The 17,007-nt window shown below is 46.2% G+C and overlaps 1 protein-coding gene across 1 annotated transcript; it reads right to left on the bottom strand.

The window, feature by feature from the left end:
* Nucleotides 1–14,831: 14,831 nt before the first annotated feature.
* LOC134207567 (uncharacterized) lies at nucleotides 14,832–16,679 on the bottom strand. The gene has a single exon (XM_062683275.1). The coding sequence runs from the start codon at nucleotides 16,677–16,679 to the stop codon at nucleotides 14,832–14,834; it is 1,848 nt and encodes a 615-aa protein (XP_062539259.1).
* Between the last annotated feature and the right edge of the window lie 328 nt (nucleotides 16,680–17,007).

Below are 17,007 nucleotides of genomic sequence, written 5' to 3'. Positions count from 1 at the left end.
CCATAGTGTTATATACCAATCGACTCAGTTCGACGAATTGAGGTGATGTCTGTGTGTGTGTGTGTGTTTTTTTTCCTAAGCAATGGAGGGGAATCTGCTCAACAGACATCCTGGGTTGTCCAGGAAGTGCGGGGTTAGGGACCACTTCCAACAGCAATCGAGGGAGGCAGGACTACATCCCCGACCCGCTAAACTGTTTCCATTGCCGCCAAGCCCATAGTCCCTTCGGTACAACCAGAAAGTAATGCTTCAAAGGGGGGCCAGTGCACAACGCACCCTCGAGGTTAGTTCCTTGCAGCATCGAACTTCGTGAATCGCTTTTTTAGAAGAACACCATGGTATCGTGCCAGCGCATTGCCGGCTTTCCAGGTGGTTTTACCACGCCCTATGTCCTCGGAAGGTGGGAAGGGTCGACTTCGCGCCTGCTTCCCTCTGCACGACTGGTATCAAGAATGATGATGCCGCGTGCACCCCAAATTGACCTCTCTGCGATAGGGTCTATTCGGCAACACGCAGAGGGACTTGCTGACGCGGTGCCTACGCCTGCCCCAGCCTTGACGAGGACCCCGACGATACCGTGTTGTTCTTCGCGCGGCCACTTGTTCGATTAAAGGATCGAGTTCGACCACAGGGCATGACCACCGGTATGACCCATGAAGCCGACTCCGATCACTTGGACCACCTCTTATTTGCGCCTGAACTAGCTGAGGTCACGCGCCACCTTCTGTGTAGCTCCGAGACGATTTGGACAATAGCCGATGAAACGGCGTTCCAGCCAACTTCATTTTTACACATCCTCCGAACTAGGTTGTCCGGGGTAGCGTCCAGACCACATGTGGCAAGCATGTGGTCACGCATTGTGCGAAAACGCAGGCACACGAACAACACGTGTTCCGCCGTTTCCTCTAAACCTGAGCACACCAAACGCTCGGGCGAGGCCGAGCAAGCCAGCTGCGTTACCTGCACTGTGATTTTGCAGCACGCTTAAACGCCGGGCACATCGACCCCCTCATGGGGTGCTTGCTATTCACAGCTTGGCTGGAACAAATCAAACAATTGGGAGAGTTCGTGCAGCATTGTGCCTTATGTCCCTCCAATCCGCTGCGTCGACAGAGCTTGCTTCTGTCAGGGCCTTTGCAGTCCCATTGCTTGTTCCCCGGTTCCAGGCACTTGAAGCAAACTTCGGGTTGCTCGTATATGCCCACAGGCACACCGACCACCCCACCTTGACGCTCCCTAACTTGACTACCTTGGAGGCGTCCGCTGCAGATAGCCGAACCAATGCTATCTGTGTCCCTGCCGGACCTTTCCGTGATGACTAGGGCATCGCCCCTGGAGCGATTGGCGCCTACCCTAGACTTCTTGCCACCCTCATTCGCCTGGGCCTTCTTTTCGGAGCTTGACGTCTTCGGTTTCCTCTTGTTCTTGACCAGGGTCCAGGGGCGTCATCCCCCCTGGTCTGGTGCGGCTGAGAGCTCTCAGCCTGCCGTAACCCCTTACCACCGTCTTTCCTGGGTGGACGGACCTTTCCAGTTCCTTCCTCCCCCGCACAGTGATGCCACTCAATACAAAACATGGAAAAAAGTCTTTTCAATCACTTTTTGTCAACCGATTTTCTCGTAGGTTGCATGCGATGAGGAATATTGTCCCATTGTTTCCTATTGAAAATTGGCCGGATAGGACTATGGGCTCAAAAGCTGTGGCCAAAATACATTTTTTTCATACAAATAACGGGTAAAACCCCATCACTCATTTTTTTGGTACTTGTCCTCAACCGACTCGCTCGCAACAAACTGCATTAAAAGCAGAATCCTGTTCCATTGTTTCTTATCGAAAATTTGGTCAGATCGGACAATGGGATCAGAAGTTATGGTCAAAATACTAATTTCATTATTACAATACAAAATCACTTTTTTTGGCACTTATGTCCATCCGATTTGCTTGCAACAAGTTGCGTTCGGCGAGAAATTGTATAATGCATATAAACAAATATGAAAAATAAGACCTATCCACATATTTGTGTTATTTTTACCTTTTCTTACATATTTCTTAATTGTTTTGAACGAACGAGAAAGGCACCATCACCGAAGCTTTTTTAAGATATATAAAAATTATCATATACATATGACGATTTTATGACCCTGAAATAAGCCTTAAGGTCTGAGGGAAGGGTTTTCCGTTAAAAAAGCACGAGGCATCCCTCTCTGAGAGAGAAAATTGCCCAATTTAGCCCGCCAAAATTATTTCATCATTATGCAGTTTACAATTGCTTTAGAATTTGCCGTAAACGGAAAACAAAAGGAATTGGCAACAATGGGGAAGAAATTTATCACTCAAGCATGCATGCATGCAGTGGTTCGGCGAGAGAACAGCAGCAACGCCGACCAATCACGCAATGAGCAGATCAAGATAAACAAACTCCAGCTGGTTTTGGAAAATGAAAACATGAGCCCTGAAAAGGATTTGTGTAATATAACAGTAATGTGATGATAATAAGAAAAATAAGACAAATGAGACAAATATAACAAGTGAGATAGCCATAATAAATAAGACAAATAAAATTAGTTCCTCCAGAAATTCTTCTGGAAGTTCCTCCGCAAATTCCTCCGGAAGTCCCCCCCTTGAATTCCTTCGGAAGTTTCTACGGGAATTCTTCCAGGAGTTCCTAAGAAAGTACCTCCCGAAGTTCTTCCAGAAATTACAACGGAAGTTCCTCCAGGAATTCCTTCGGAAGTTCCTCCAGGAATTCCTTCGGAAGTTCCTCCAGGAGTTTCTCCGGAAGTTCCTCCAGGAATTCCTCCGGAAGTTCCTCCAGGAATTCCTCCGGAAGTTCCTCCAGGAATTCCTCCGGAAGTTCCTCCAGGAATTCCTCCGGAAGTTCCTCCAGGAGTTCCTCCGGAAGTTCCTCCAGGAATTCCTCCGAAAGTTCCTCCAGGAATTCCTCCGGAAGTTCCTCCAGGAATTCCTCCGGAAGTTCCTCCAGGAATTCCTCCGGAAGTTCCTCCAGGAATTCCTCCGGAAGTTCCTCCAGGAATTCCTCCGGAAGTTCCTCCAGGAATTCCTCCGGAAGTTCCTCCAGGAATTCCTCCGGAAGTTCCTCCAGGAATTCCTCCGGAAGTTCCTCCAGGAATTCCTCCGGAAGTTCCTCCAGGAATTCCTCCGGAAGTTCCTCCAGGAATTCCTCCGGAAGTTCCTCCAGGAATTCCTCCCGAAGTTCCTCCAGGAATTCCTCCGGAAGTTCCTCCAGGAATTCCTCCGGAAGTTCCTCCAGGAATTCCTCCGGAAGTTCCTCCAGGAATTCCTCCGAAAGTTCCTCCAGGAATTCCTCCGGAAGTTCCTCCAGGAACACCTTCGGAAGTTTCTCCGGAAGTTCCTTCAGGAATTCCTCAGAAAGTTCCTCCAGGAATTCCTCCGAAGTTCTTCCAAGAATTCCTCCGGAAGTTTCTCCAGGAATTCCTCCTGAAGTTCCTCTAGGAATTTCTCCGGACGTTCCTCCAGGAATTCCTCCGGAAGTTCCTCCAGGAATTCCTCCGGAAGTTCCTCCAGGAATTCCTCCGGAAGTTCCTCCAGGAATTCCTCCGGAAGTTTCTCCAGGAATTCCTCCCGAAGTTCCTCCAGGAATTCCTCCGGAAGTTCCTCCAGGAATTCCTCCGGAAGTTCCTCCAGGAATTCTTCCAGAAGTTCCTCCAGCAATTCCTTCAGAAGTTCCTCCAGGAATTTCTCTGGAAGTTCCTCCAGGAATTCCTCTGGAAGTTCCTCCAGGAATTCCTCCGGAAGTTCCTCCAGGAATTCCTCCGGAAGTTCCTCCAGGAATTCCTCCGGAAGTTCCTCCAGGAATTCCTCCGGAACTTCCTCCAGGAATTCTTCCGGAAGTTCCTGCAGGAATTCTTCCGGAAGTTCCTCCAGCAATTCCTCCGGAAGTTCCTCCAGGAATTCCTCCGGAAGTTTCTCTAGGAATTTCTTCGGAAGTTCCTCCAGGAATTCCTTCGGAAGTTCCTCCATGAATTTCTTCGGAAGTTCCTCCAGGAATTTCTTCGGAAGTTCCTCCAGGAATTCCTTCGGAAGTTCCTCCAGCAATTCCTTCGGAAGTTCCTCCAGGCGTTCCTTCGGAGGATCTTCCGGAAGAACTTCCGGAGCAACTTCCGGAGGAAATTCCGCAGCAACTTCCGGAGGAACTTCCGGAGCAACTTCCGAAGGAACTTCCGGAGAAGCTTCCGGAGGAACTTTCGGAGGAACTTCCGGCGGAACTTCCGGAGAAACTTCTGGCGGAACTTCCGGAGGAACTTCCGGCGGAACTTCCAGCAGAACTTCTGGCGAAACTTCCTGCGGAATTTCCGGAGGAACTTCCGGAGGAACTTCCGGAGGAACTTCCGGAGGAACTTCCGGAGGAACTTCCGGAGGAACTTCCGAAAGAACTTTCGGAGGAACTTCCGGGGGAACTTCTGGAGGAACTTTCAGAGAAGCTTCCGGAGGAACTTTCGGAAGAACTTTCGGCGGAACTTCCGGAGAAACTTCTGGCGGAACTTTCGAGGGAACTTCCAGGGGAACTTCCGGAGGAACTTCCGGGGGAACTTCCGGAAGATTTTCCGGAGGAACTTCCGAAAGAACTTTCGGAGGAACTTCCGGAGGAACTTCCGGGGGAACTTCCGGAGGAACTTTCGGGGAAATAACTTCCGGAAAAATTCCTGGAGGAACTTCCGGAGGAATTCCTGGAGGAACTTCCGGAGGAATTCCTGGAGGAACTTCCGGAAGAATTCCTGGAGGAACTTCCGGAGGAAATCCTGGAGGAACATACGGAGGAATTCCTGGAGGAACTTTCGGAGGAATTCCTGGAGGAACTTCCAAAGGAATTCCTGGAGGAACTCCCGGAGGAATTCCTGGAGGAACTTCCGGGGGAGTTCCTGTAATTCTGGAAGAATGCCGGAGAAAGATTTGGAGGAATATCCGGAAAAATTCCTACAGGAATATCCGGAGGATTTCTTGGAGGAATATTCGGAAGAATTCCTCCGAAAACACTTCCAGGAAATCTCCAGGTCCTTTCTGGAGTTCTTCTAGAGATGCATTCTGAATTTCCTCCGGAAGTTCCCTTTTGGAAAGCTTTGGAAGTTATTTCTGGAATATCTTTGGAAGTTCCTTCTGGAATTCATCTGGAAGTTCCTCTTGGAACTCCTCCGAAAGTTCTTTCTAGAACTCCTCCGGAAGTTTTCCTTTTGGAATTCCTGCGGAAGTTGCTTCGGAAAATCTGAAGTTCTTCCAGGAATCCTTCTGGAAGCTCCTCTAGGAATGAATTCCTGGTAGACCAATTGATATAAACTCCTACACAGTTTGAAAATTTTTGAACTTCTGGTTTAGATGAGGTGCGAATCATATATGCGAGCTCGACGGACGTGCATGGACATGACTGGTCAATGTCAGATTTTGACCTGTTAAACCAATTTTTCTAAACTTCACAATAGTTTGGACAACTTAGAACATCTGGTTTGGGTATAACTGAAACGAAATTTGTAAGCGTGGTGTCTACGGACATGTATTAACATGAATGTATGATATCACGTTTGTATCGAGCGCAGTTGACCTTGTAGACCGATTGATTCCAGAACATTTTGGGTAGCTCATAACATCTGGTTTGGATATAACAGAGTTGCAAATCACACATATAGGCTCTACGAACTTGTATGGACATGACTGGTTAATATCAAAGTTATATTGAGCGCATTTGATTTGATAGACTCCAGAGCAGTATGGAGTACTTCGAACATCTGATATTGGTATAACTGAGTTCCAAATCGTATGCATGGGCTCTACTGACTTGTATGGACATCTTATTGCTGTCAGATTTGTACCGAGCGCAGTTGACTTGGTAGACCAATTGATCCAAACTCCTAAACAGTTTGGAGATCCTAGAACATCTGATTTGGGCAAAACTGAGTAGAATATCATTCCCCTGGCCTCTATTGACCTACATGGACATGACGGGTTTCCATTGGCGCGGGTTTCCGTAGTTTTCATCGTCAACATTTGCATATCATCTTTCATTACTATAGAGGTCATTTTGGAGTCGCTAGGGATGTACAGAAGAAACATTTTGTTGACACATAGTATGGTCAATGCTAGAATAGTGTTAAAAAACATTTTTTGAACCTGTAAGTTCCGACTGAGGAATGTCATGTAAATCGAAATTTACTATATTTTGAATAAAAAAAAACATCCTTACGCCCCTCTAGGGACAAATTGAGCATCCCTAGAAACATATCTCACCAGTATGAAGAAACTAGATGAGATAGGTAAGACATCCGTAAAAGAATTGTGAAAATCGGTCGAAAGACGCTTGAGATACAACTGTTTGAAAATTTAGTTCCCACGATTTTCTGATCACTGTATTCGGCGTGTTCATGCTTATCTTTACTTCAAGAATGCTTTGAAGAAAAATGATATTTGCTGAGATTTGCGCAAAACAATCATCATATCCCCGAAAAGCTGAATAAATAAGCTTTGAAATAAGCCCGATTCGGCATGCGTGCGATTGCGTGCTCATAGTTAAAAATCAGGTTGAACAACATCATGTCTTTGCCATACATGTTTCAAGCAATTTTAAAAAACATCTTTGATTTACCATTGGATCGACATGATGCACCCCGTGCAATTTTCATCCAATCTTCGTGGAATTTTGAGGAAAGAAATTTCAAACATTATGAAAAATTATAAAAATACTTTCAAAGCTGTACGCTCAACTCAATTTTCTTCATTTTTTTCGCCTTGGCATCACTGTGCCCCGGTTTTGGAAGTACCTGGTCGGGGTTCAGCTTCCCAGCCCCACTACCCTTGTTCGGGGTAGTAACCCTCCGCATTTTGGAGCGGCCCCCAGGGAGCTCATCCCCTGGAGACTGTCTCCCCCGTTTTTGTGTCTGCTCCGTTGGACCAGTCACCCCCGACGTGCCCGCGAATACTTGAGCCTCAGTCTGGGTAGATTTTGGCACCACCGTTTTTGCTGGCACGCCCTCGGTCGATTCGACCTTGCCCAAATCCGCGAATTCTTGCGCCTCAGTCTGGGTAGACCTCGACTCCACGGATTTCACGGGTTCGCACTTGGCCGTCCCGACCGCCTTTTCCAGCTTGGCGTCCAACATCGACTTTCGAAGTTTCAGCAAACTCCTCTTGAGGTCCTTACTGATATTATGCTTCGATGACGCAAAGTCGATGATGGCGTCCAGCTGTTCCGTCGCCAACTCGAAGGCCAAAAGCCCATCGCGTTTGCCAAGCCATGGGCCGTCCATAACCACTACCAGTGGAGACCTGAACAACCCACCTCTTGCGAAGGGGTTGTCGCCTACACTACTACCACTAATTGAGGAATTGACTTGTTTTTCCATTTTGGTACCACGAGTTGTTCGGGAAAAGAGGTCCACCACGCCAGAGCCCTGCATGACACGGTAAGGGACAATTACTGTGGAGGGTGCCCAGGTACCCCACAGGCTCCGTTAAAGGCCTAGCTCATTATTTCACCTCCCTGGCCATGCATCCCTTCGGCACGGGTCGCTTGACGCCTTGGGATTAGGGGTAAGGGACGATGGTCCCCTTGGTCGCACCCACTCACTCTAGCTGATGTCAGAAGGACAACAGTGCCCAGGCTGCACTACCAGGTAAGTACAAAAGCCTTAGCTGGCGGTCGATTGTCATCGGAAGACCCGTGGAAGCGTGAGATTGGAACTTGTGAGGACCAGAGCTGTGTAGGTCGCTCCTTCCCAGATGTCAGCTCGCCATTTCGCAGCCCACTGTCAAGCATCTGTAGGGCTGTGTCCGTTTGGTAGAGGGACCCACTGGGTAGTGAAGATGCGTGGCCAACTACCGTGGATAATCAAATTTCGGACACACTCAAACTTCGGACGCTTGAATTCGTATGGGAAATTTTCTGAAATATTTCATCGAAATGTTTCATCAAGCTGATTCGGAAGGACTAATAGTTTTAGCTTGTTTTAGTATAGTTACATTCTAATAAGACATGTTAGGACAATGCGACGACATGATTAAAAGACAGTCTTAGCTGTGTAGTGAGAATTGTTTTTAATTATTCTTCCCGGTACTGTGTAATCAGGTGTCCGAAATTTGAATCTTTGTGTCCGAAATATGAATTCAACTCCGCCGGTGTCCGAGGTTTGAATCAAACAGAAGCCGGACATTTTCATAAATTGCAAACATTCTTCGCAATATCTTGCACATATTAAATACGTAGTTCAAAGATGAATACTGTACTTAGTGTTTGCAATGGTGATTTAAACGGTGCGAATAAAAATGTGAGTAAACAGAATGATTGTTTATCAGAAAGTGCTTAAGCGTCCGAAGTTTGATTTTACACGGTACGCAGATAAAAATATGTTCTGATTTTAAATGTATTTTCATCATTTTCATGCACATATTTGGAGCATGCAAATAAACGTAACATTCAATCGATCTAACTATTCTTTTAAATCTAAATAAATTAAAACGATTCTTGCTTGTTGCTTGGCTATTATTTCTTAATCTAAGTTTAAAGACTAAGGCCAACTCTTTATATAACGTATATCAGATTGAACTGTAGTTCTTTGTAATTTTCTTCCCGAGCTATTCTTCCATTCGGGCTGCGAAATGGTGAGTTGACATCCGGGAAGGGGCGCCTAACATAGCTCTGGTCCTCCCAAGTTCCAATACTCACGCTTCCACGGGTCTTCCGATGACAATTGACCGCCAGCTAAGGGTTGCGTACTTAGCTGGTAGTGCAGCCTGGACACTGTTGTCCTTCTGACATCAGCTAGAGTGAGAGGGTGCGTCCTGTGGGGTCTGCCTAGGATGTGGTGGGGTTCGACAGTGGGCTCTGTTGAACTTCTATAAAAAGCTGCATGTGTCCCCAAGCAGGCCCTATCAAAGCGACCGTGTGCCGCTCAAAGCGCACTAACCTAGTCCTGGTGTTGGGAACTTTAAACAAATTTGACCCGACTGATCGAGCGTCTGTCCACCAAGGAGGTGCGGCTCCAACAGTGTCTGTTCTGGCATCCAGCGGCTGAGTATGAAATGCTATTCCCCGGAAGCTATACCTAAGATGGCAGCCCCATCCCGGTGGATAGGGAACCTTGGGCCAACAACCTACTGTTCCCGAAACATCAATTTGTTCGAGAATCCGATAATGAAAGAATACGGACTAATTTTACGGCGACGACTCTTAGCGCGAAACAACGGACACGAATAGGAACATGGAACGTTTTAACCCTAGCCCAGCAGGGTAAATTGGCACAACTTGCCAATGAGGCACGCCGCATGAAGCTTGAGATCCTGGGACTGAGTGAAGTCCGTTGGCCAAACTTTGGAGAACACAGAACGCCGTCGGGACAAGTTCTGCTATACTCTGGTTTACGAGGTGAACACGCTCCCCGGCATCGCGGAGTTGGCTTCCTACTAAGCGCTCAGGCACACTCTGCGCTTATGAAGTGGGAACCTATAAGTGAAAGGATAATCGTTGCCAGATGTAGAACACGGGTCCGAAACCTTACTATAATCCAATGTTATGCGCCATCTGCTGCCGATCTGCAAAACAAAGAGAATTTCTACAGTAAACTCAATGCTGTCGTAGATATAATTCCGAAGTGTGATATCAAGATCTGTTTGGGCGACTTCAATGCGAAGATCGGGACGATTATGGGAACCATGAGCGCATTATGGGACGCCATGGTCTCGGAGAAATGAGCGAAAACGGAGAGCTGTTCGCAAAATTTTGTGGTAATAACGACATGGTGATCGGGGGATCGCTCTTCCCTCATCGACCGGTTCACAAGGTCACGTGGGTCTCCCGTGACGGCTTTACAGAAAATCAAATCGACCACATCTGCATCAGCCGAAAATGGAAACGGGGCCTTCTTGATGTACGGAATAAACGTAGTGCCGATATCGCGTCTGATCATCACCTCCTCATCGGCGAAATACGCTTGCGCATTGCGCGGATTCGTCGGCAGGAGGAAAGAGTTGGACGACGATTCAACACACGCCGAAGATGGACTGGAAGACTGGAAGATGCCACGGTGAAACGGTCCTTCGTTGAAGAACTGGAGACGCGTGCTGCAGATATTCCGGAAGGTGGCAGCGTGGAAGACCAATGGACCGCCATCAAGAATGCCTTCATCGCCACCAGCGAGAACAATCTGGGCGAACTACGCACCCAGAGAAAACAATGGATCACCGATGAGACCTGGAGGAAGATAGAGGGGCGAAGAGAAGCCAAAGCCGCGATAGAGCGATCGAAAACCAGAGGAGCCAAAGTCTTAGCCCGTCAACGATACTCGGCTCGTGAAAAGGAAGTAAAACGCTCATGTCGACGGGACAAGCGAGCGTGGGCAGACTCTCTGGCCGCAACCGGGGACATTCGCCTCCTCTACGATATCTCACGACGATTAAGCGGGGCGAAGATAAATGCAACGATGCCTGTGGAAGACGCTGATCAGCTGACCAGCTGAAACGCTGGTTCGAGCACTTCGAACAACTTTTTCAAGTGCCAGCCAGGCCATCACCACCTCGGCATGATCTGCCTAGGATCCTACGAATAACACGCGTCAATACCGAAGCTACATCACTGCTAGAGATTCAAAGAGCCATCTGAAGCATGAAATCGAACGAAACCCCAAGGGTCAAACGCATATCAGCCGAGATGCTCAAATCTAACCCCATGACATCCACTTAACTACTGCATCGTTTATTTTGTAATATCTGGGACACCGCCCGGTCGCCTGGATGCAAGGTATCTTAGTGAGTAGTCCAAAAAGGGTGACCTGACTGTATGCGATAACGGGTGAGGCATTATGTTGCTGTGTACCGTTCTCAAAGTTCTGTGCAAAGTTATCCTAGCCCGGATTCAGGAGAAGATCGATGCGACTCTCCGGCGGGAGCAGGCCGGATTCCGTGCCGGAAGATCCTGTGTGGACCATATTGTCACGCTCCGCATAATTCTGGAGCAGGTCAACGAATTCCAAGAGTCCCTTTACTTGGTATTCATTGACTACGAAAAAGCTTTCGACCGTCTCAATCACGAGAATATGTGGGGCGCCCTGAGACGCAAGGGGGTTCCTGAGAAAATCATCGGCCTCATCGAAGCACAGTACGAGCCCTTTTCGTGTAGAGTGCTGCACAATGGGGTCCTGTCCGACCCTATCCGGGTCGTAGCTGGTGTGAGGCAAGGATGTATGTATCTTATCACCGTTACTGTTCCTAATCGACGAGATTCTGGTCGATGCGACTGACCGTGAACCAAACCGCGGGCTGTTATGGCAACCTCTAACCATTGAGCACCTAAACGACTTCGAATTGGCTGATGACGTTGCTCCTCGCAGAGTAAGCTCAACGACCTTGCCGAGCGCTCCTCTTCGGCAGGTTTAGTCATCAACGTCAACAAAACCAAATCGATAAGAAAATTATTTTGAGCTTTTTAGTGGAATGTCTTCACTTGTCATAAGACGAGTTAATACAATCCCATTGAATTCCACCACTTAATTGTATCTTGACAGATACGTATTTCGACCTCAAATGTAAGGCCGTCTTCAGTGTCTCGTACTTGACTCGACTCGACTCGAGAAGTCGAGTCAAGTACGAGACACTGAAGACGGCCTTACATTTGAGGTCGAAATACGTATCTGTCAAGATACAATTAAGTGGTGGAATTCAATGGGATTGTATTAACTCGTCTTATGACAAGGGAAAACCAAATCGTTGGATGTAAACACGGTGACTCCTTCCAGTTTCACAGTAGCCGGGCAACCAGTGGAGAATGTTGAAAGCTTCCAATATCTTGGTAGCCAAATGGCGTCAGACGGCGGTACCAAGATCGACATAGGCACATGGATCAAGAAAGCAAGGGCTGCCTTTGCGAGTTTAAGAAATATCTGGAAAAACAGGCAGATAAGTGAACGCACCAAAATACGAATTTTCTACTCGTATTTCAACTCGTATATCTGTGCTGTTATACGTTAGCGAAACATGGTGTGTATCAGTGGAGAACACTCAACGGCTGCAGGTGTTCATTAACAGATGCCTGCGGTATATAATTCGGGCCTGGTGGCGTTGCAGAGTGTAAAATAATCGAATTTTTTTAGTGAAGTCCATTTTTCTTCATTTGTCAGTTCACTTCCGACACATTCATAGTCGGCTCTGGACAGTCAATATTCAGTTGAATATTAGTCATTGAATATTTATGCACATTTTACAAATTGATAAATTATCTAAAATCTGAACACGTTTCAAATGAGTAAAGTGATTTATCAGACAGGACTGAATCCGATTTTCATCCGCGGGGCACTTTCAGCGGTAAACATCAACATAAACAATGCTAATTATGTTTTTTTCTGCACATAGTAAACACATTCAGTGACAGTCAAATGAATGAGTTCGTGAAGTAGTCGTCTGACTATGTCATTCTATGTTTTGAATATTCATGCGATGTTTGTCAAAATTCAGACCGAAGTTGCTTCATGACGATGAATATTTTAAGCTCTGCTCACAACTAGATCTCAAACAACGAGCTCCATCGTCGTTGGCACCAGAGGCCGATAGCAACAGAAATTCGGGATCGGAAGTGAGGCTGGGTCGGCCACACTCTAAGTAGGGGCGGAAACGAAATCTGTAAACAAGCATTAGACTGGAACCCAGCGCGACATCGCAGCAGAGGCAGACCCAGAGGCTCATGGCGGCGAAGCCTCAATAAAGAATTAAAAGAAGTCGACCGAAACTAACCTGGCAACAGATTAAAGCGATAGCCGGGCCACGCTCAGGATGGAGATCTTTCAAGTCGGCCCTTTGCACCACCGGAGGTGTACAGGATCCGTAAGTAAGTAAGTATTCTTCCATTCCGGCTTTTTAGTGACCACCCGTCAACTGGTAAGCATGGTATCGGAGTAGATCTTATCAAGATGGCCACTTATCTGCACACATTAATAGTCGAAATGTGGAAGCTACCGACGAATGCCCCTTCTACAAGAAAGGTAACAATTTAGAATCCAAGAACTTCCGAGCGATCACCATCTAAATGCCGTTTACAAAGTGGTATTCTAATTCAACTTCCGCTGTCTCTTTGGAGAACCCAGTTTCCATCAGCTGACAAGGGCATGTTGCAAGAATGTCGAACAGTATGTGGATACACCAAATGCAAAACGATTTGCCGTGTGGGACGTGGTCCAAAAAGGGTTTATGTGATCGCGAATTGGATATACACCCCAAATATTCCGTAGATCAAGCGGTTATTCAAACCCAACCACCTTCAAGCTGGTAAACTTTGTAACTCACCTACTTTACACTTTATTCTCTTTACCAGTTATCTTTAAGGGTACAATAATGGAAACTACTGTCCAATTTTCACTTTTACTTCAATCTCCTTCAATGATAGCTGGAAATTGCAAAAGGTTTCGATGGTTACCACAGCCACAGAAAGCAATAATCTAAAGCGGCTGGGTAAGCGCCTCTAGGTAGAGCAATTATCTATGTTTTATCATCCCATCATGGGGGAGCTTATCATTGGGGAATGCAAATTACGCCACCATTCAAGCATTTCCGCTGGGTCCCATTTATTTATCAACATTCATTCCAATAGGCAGACGTATGTTGTTGAAAGCAGGAGATCAGACCCATCCGCCCCGGTAGCTGGGCCTGGGATAATTCTCGCATTTATTCCACTGTTTGTTTCCATGCATAAACTCTGCCCGCATGCATTACGTATATGCGATTTATCATTCCGGGAGAAAATTCCTTTATTTCATATTTCTCTTTGCGTATTCGTATGGATTAAGAAAAACGCTACACAATTAACATGAGCGGTTTTCTTCTACCGGTAGAAAATAAACCAAAATAACGTTTTCAAATGAACATTCAGATGCTGTCGTTCTTTTCAAGTTTCGGTAAATATTGCGATACAAATTTGTTTCACAGCAAGCAAATGGCGAATACACAAATCACATTTAAACGTAGTCTGCATTGCCCAGAACAAATTTATCTACGCATAAACTCTCACCCGTGATTTGCAATTGGGCCCAATTAAAACTACCGTTCCGAGTCCCACTACATACAGTTGGGTCCCCTAATAAACGGTTTCCTTGTACAATTCCACACGGACACGGAATCGGAGAACATTTGAGACTTCTGCACCTCTTATCGAACGTTTTGTAGGGGACCCGACTGTATCAACGATTTACCGATTAGACCACCACTTATTGGAGCAGATATGGACCACCACTTCAAATGCGAATTTTCAACAAGTCCAATATTAGATTATCATCGAGCGAGTGGTTTTAGGGCTAATGCGGTTATGAAATATGAATCGTTGCAATTGCGGTTCGGTACTTGTTGGCGAGCGATGTTGGTCGGCGTATTGGTCATCGATTGTGTGCGCTCTATCGGCAAGTGCACGCACGGGGTTCTGTGGACATTTGTCAATTGTGAATATTGTTTGCAGCCTCGAGCACGGAGTCGAGGTTAATTCATGTTAACCGGTGGGGATTAGGCAGACCTCAAAGTTATAATTAATTGTCTATCAGCTGAAGTGGGACCATAATAACTCATCAGCATTCACGGGAACGGTTCGATTGATAATGAATAAATCAGTAATTGCAATTATTGATCAATTTTACAAGTTTTAGTCAGACACGGAGTAGCAAATATGAATTGTACGGCATCAACACCCATGCCCATATTTTCAACTTTATTATTTATTAAAATCCATCGAGATGTACAATTTAATTCACAGTTTTACTTACACCATAAATAAGACAAACCATTATTCAGAATAAATGCCCCCAAGAAGGTCCTGTACAAATGGATTCCTTATTAATTTAGGACTTGGACTTCTTGTAGTAAGCCATCGCATTTTCCGCTAGAAACGCTATTCCAGCGCAAACGAGTCCCAATCCGAACAGTCCGAAAACTCCGCCCAGCATTCTGAGGACTAACGGTCGTGTAACATAGGCTTGGCGGGCACGTGCTTGAATAGTTTGAAGCAGATTTCGCCGCAGCGCGGAATGAGTCCAATACTCGATGAAACCGTGCGTAACCAAAGCCTGGGTTTGTTCGTCGAAGTACCGCACCAGTGGGGAGTTCTTGGGGAAGAATGCGTGGATTGCGTAGCTAAAAAGACGTTCGTTGAATCGTTCGTAGAAGGGCCCTCCGTCGAGCAGCGCGTTTTGATTGAGATAGTCGACAAGTTCAGTGTAGCTAAGCCGAGCTCCCCGAAGCCGGGCGTGACGAATCTCCTGCAGTACGGGGGTGTAGATCTCATGCGGGATGAATGTGATGCATTGTTTGATTTCGTCGGTGGCGTCTTCAAATACGGACATAACTGACGGATTGATGAAGATACGGTAGCCCTCAGAAACGAACTGGTCCCATCCACGAACAGTGGAGTGATTCAGTTGGCGATGCAGATTGCCAAACATTTGATCTTGGTACGCTGTACGCAGAACGAAGGTGAAAATGATCCATAGCAAAACTAGAAATCGTGAAAAATTGCGGGTCGGTTCGGGATCTACGGAGTAGCCGAAGGTTGCTTTATAGTAGTTCATGAACGGAGCTCTGTTTCCACGGCCATAAATAAACTGTTGAACGGGTAATGGAAAGAACTGCAGGATTAAAATGGTTACCAGTCCGTTGATGAATACTATAACGAATGCGATCCAAAGAGTGAATTGGAATGGCAGGAACAGTTTATCGAAGGTTCCATATTCAGTGCCGGGAGAAACGATCAGGACCAAAGCGCTCTGATAGTAGCTCATTGAAAACGACATAAATTTTTGTCGTAGCAGATCATTGCCAAAAAAGCTGATGGCCATATCTACAGTTCCGTTGATCACTAGACCTATGGCGCCACTGCCAGTTCCATTTGCAGAAAGTGTTCCCCATCGAAGTCCAGAGTTCCTCATCGGTTGCACGGGGTCTAAAGTCATGTTGAAATGTTTGGAGATTTCCTTGATTAGTTCTCCCTCGATTCCTCCATAATCGATAATTCTGTTGTTCGCATTACGAGTAAACGTCATGAACGGAGGCATGTGGAAAATGGCAATTCGTAACGGCAATCCAAAAAAGTTCTCCAATTTTCTTGGGTAGTGCGGTACATCTTGCTGAAAACCCAATGCATGGTAAGTATTCCACGTTTCAATATGCGGTAAAGGACGGTTTTCATGTCCATATGGAAAGTACGTTCTCAGGACGACTGTCTCGTTTTGCAAACATAACACATTTACGTCGTAGATTAGAAGATCGCTCGTCAATTCGAGAAGTTCATTTGCCAAACTTGCGCAGTCTGACTCCGATGGCGTCACAACCATCAGATAACGTCCAGTGAAATCAAACTGATTGGATCTGAGAAAGGCTTGCAATCGTTCGATCGAACGCCATGAATCCAGGAAGAGTAGATTGTGACGTTGTTTGGAGACCAACTTTGCTCGCTGAGGAATTGATTGGATATCGACGGGCATTGGTTGATCGATATGAACCAAAATTTCATCAACTAAAAACAGTTCTTCTTTTTCCAGAAGTATATTCACGAAAACTGTATCAACATCCTGAATGAAACTGTCATGTAGAATGGCAACTGTTGCCTGAACTAGGAGGTCCGAGGACGACCTCTCAGGTGCAACTGAAGCGGAGCCCAAAGCTAATGCACTTAACGTGAACACGAATAACATGGCGAAGTATCTGTTTAACAATCGAAGTCACGTGGCTATTTTATTAGGTACGGAAGAGGTAGGGTTACGGAAGATATTTTCGTCTACGTTCTAATTTCCGTCCCGAGAACCAATAAAAAAGACACTTTTTTGCTAAAAAGTTATAGCAATTGGACGTTGCTTTCCTTGGTTCTAGAGCATATGGCGGGAGTTAGACCACGGCTGGAAATACCTGCCGTATCCCTAATTACTTTTCATGTCACGCCGTCGGTTCCCACACTGCAATTGTTGGTGACTTTTTAAGCGTCATCACATAACTAATTAATGTGCAGTTTGTTTTGTTACGAAT

The sequence above is a fragment of the Armigeres subalbatus genome, chromosome 1 (assembly GCF_024139115.2).
Source record: "Armigeres subalbatus isolate Guangzhou_Male chromosome 1, GZ_Asu_2, whole genome shotgun sequence".
Classification (NCBI taxonomy): Eukaryota; Metazoa; Arthropoda; class Insecta; order Diptera; family Culicidae; genus Armigeres; species Armigeres subalbatus.
The sequence above is the reverse complement of the archived record's forward strand: the minus strand, read 5'-3'. Positions and strand labels throughout refer to the sequence as shown.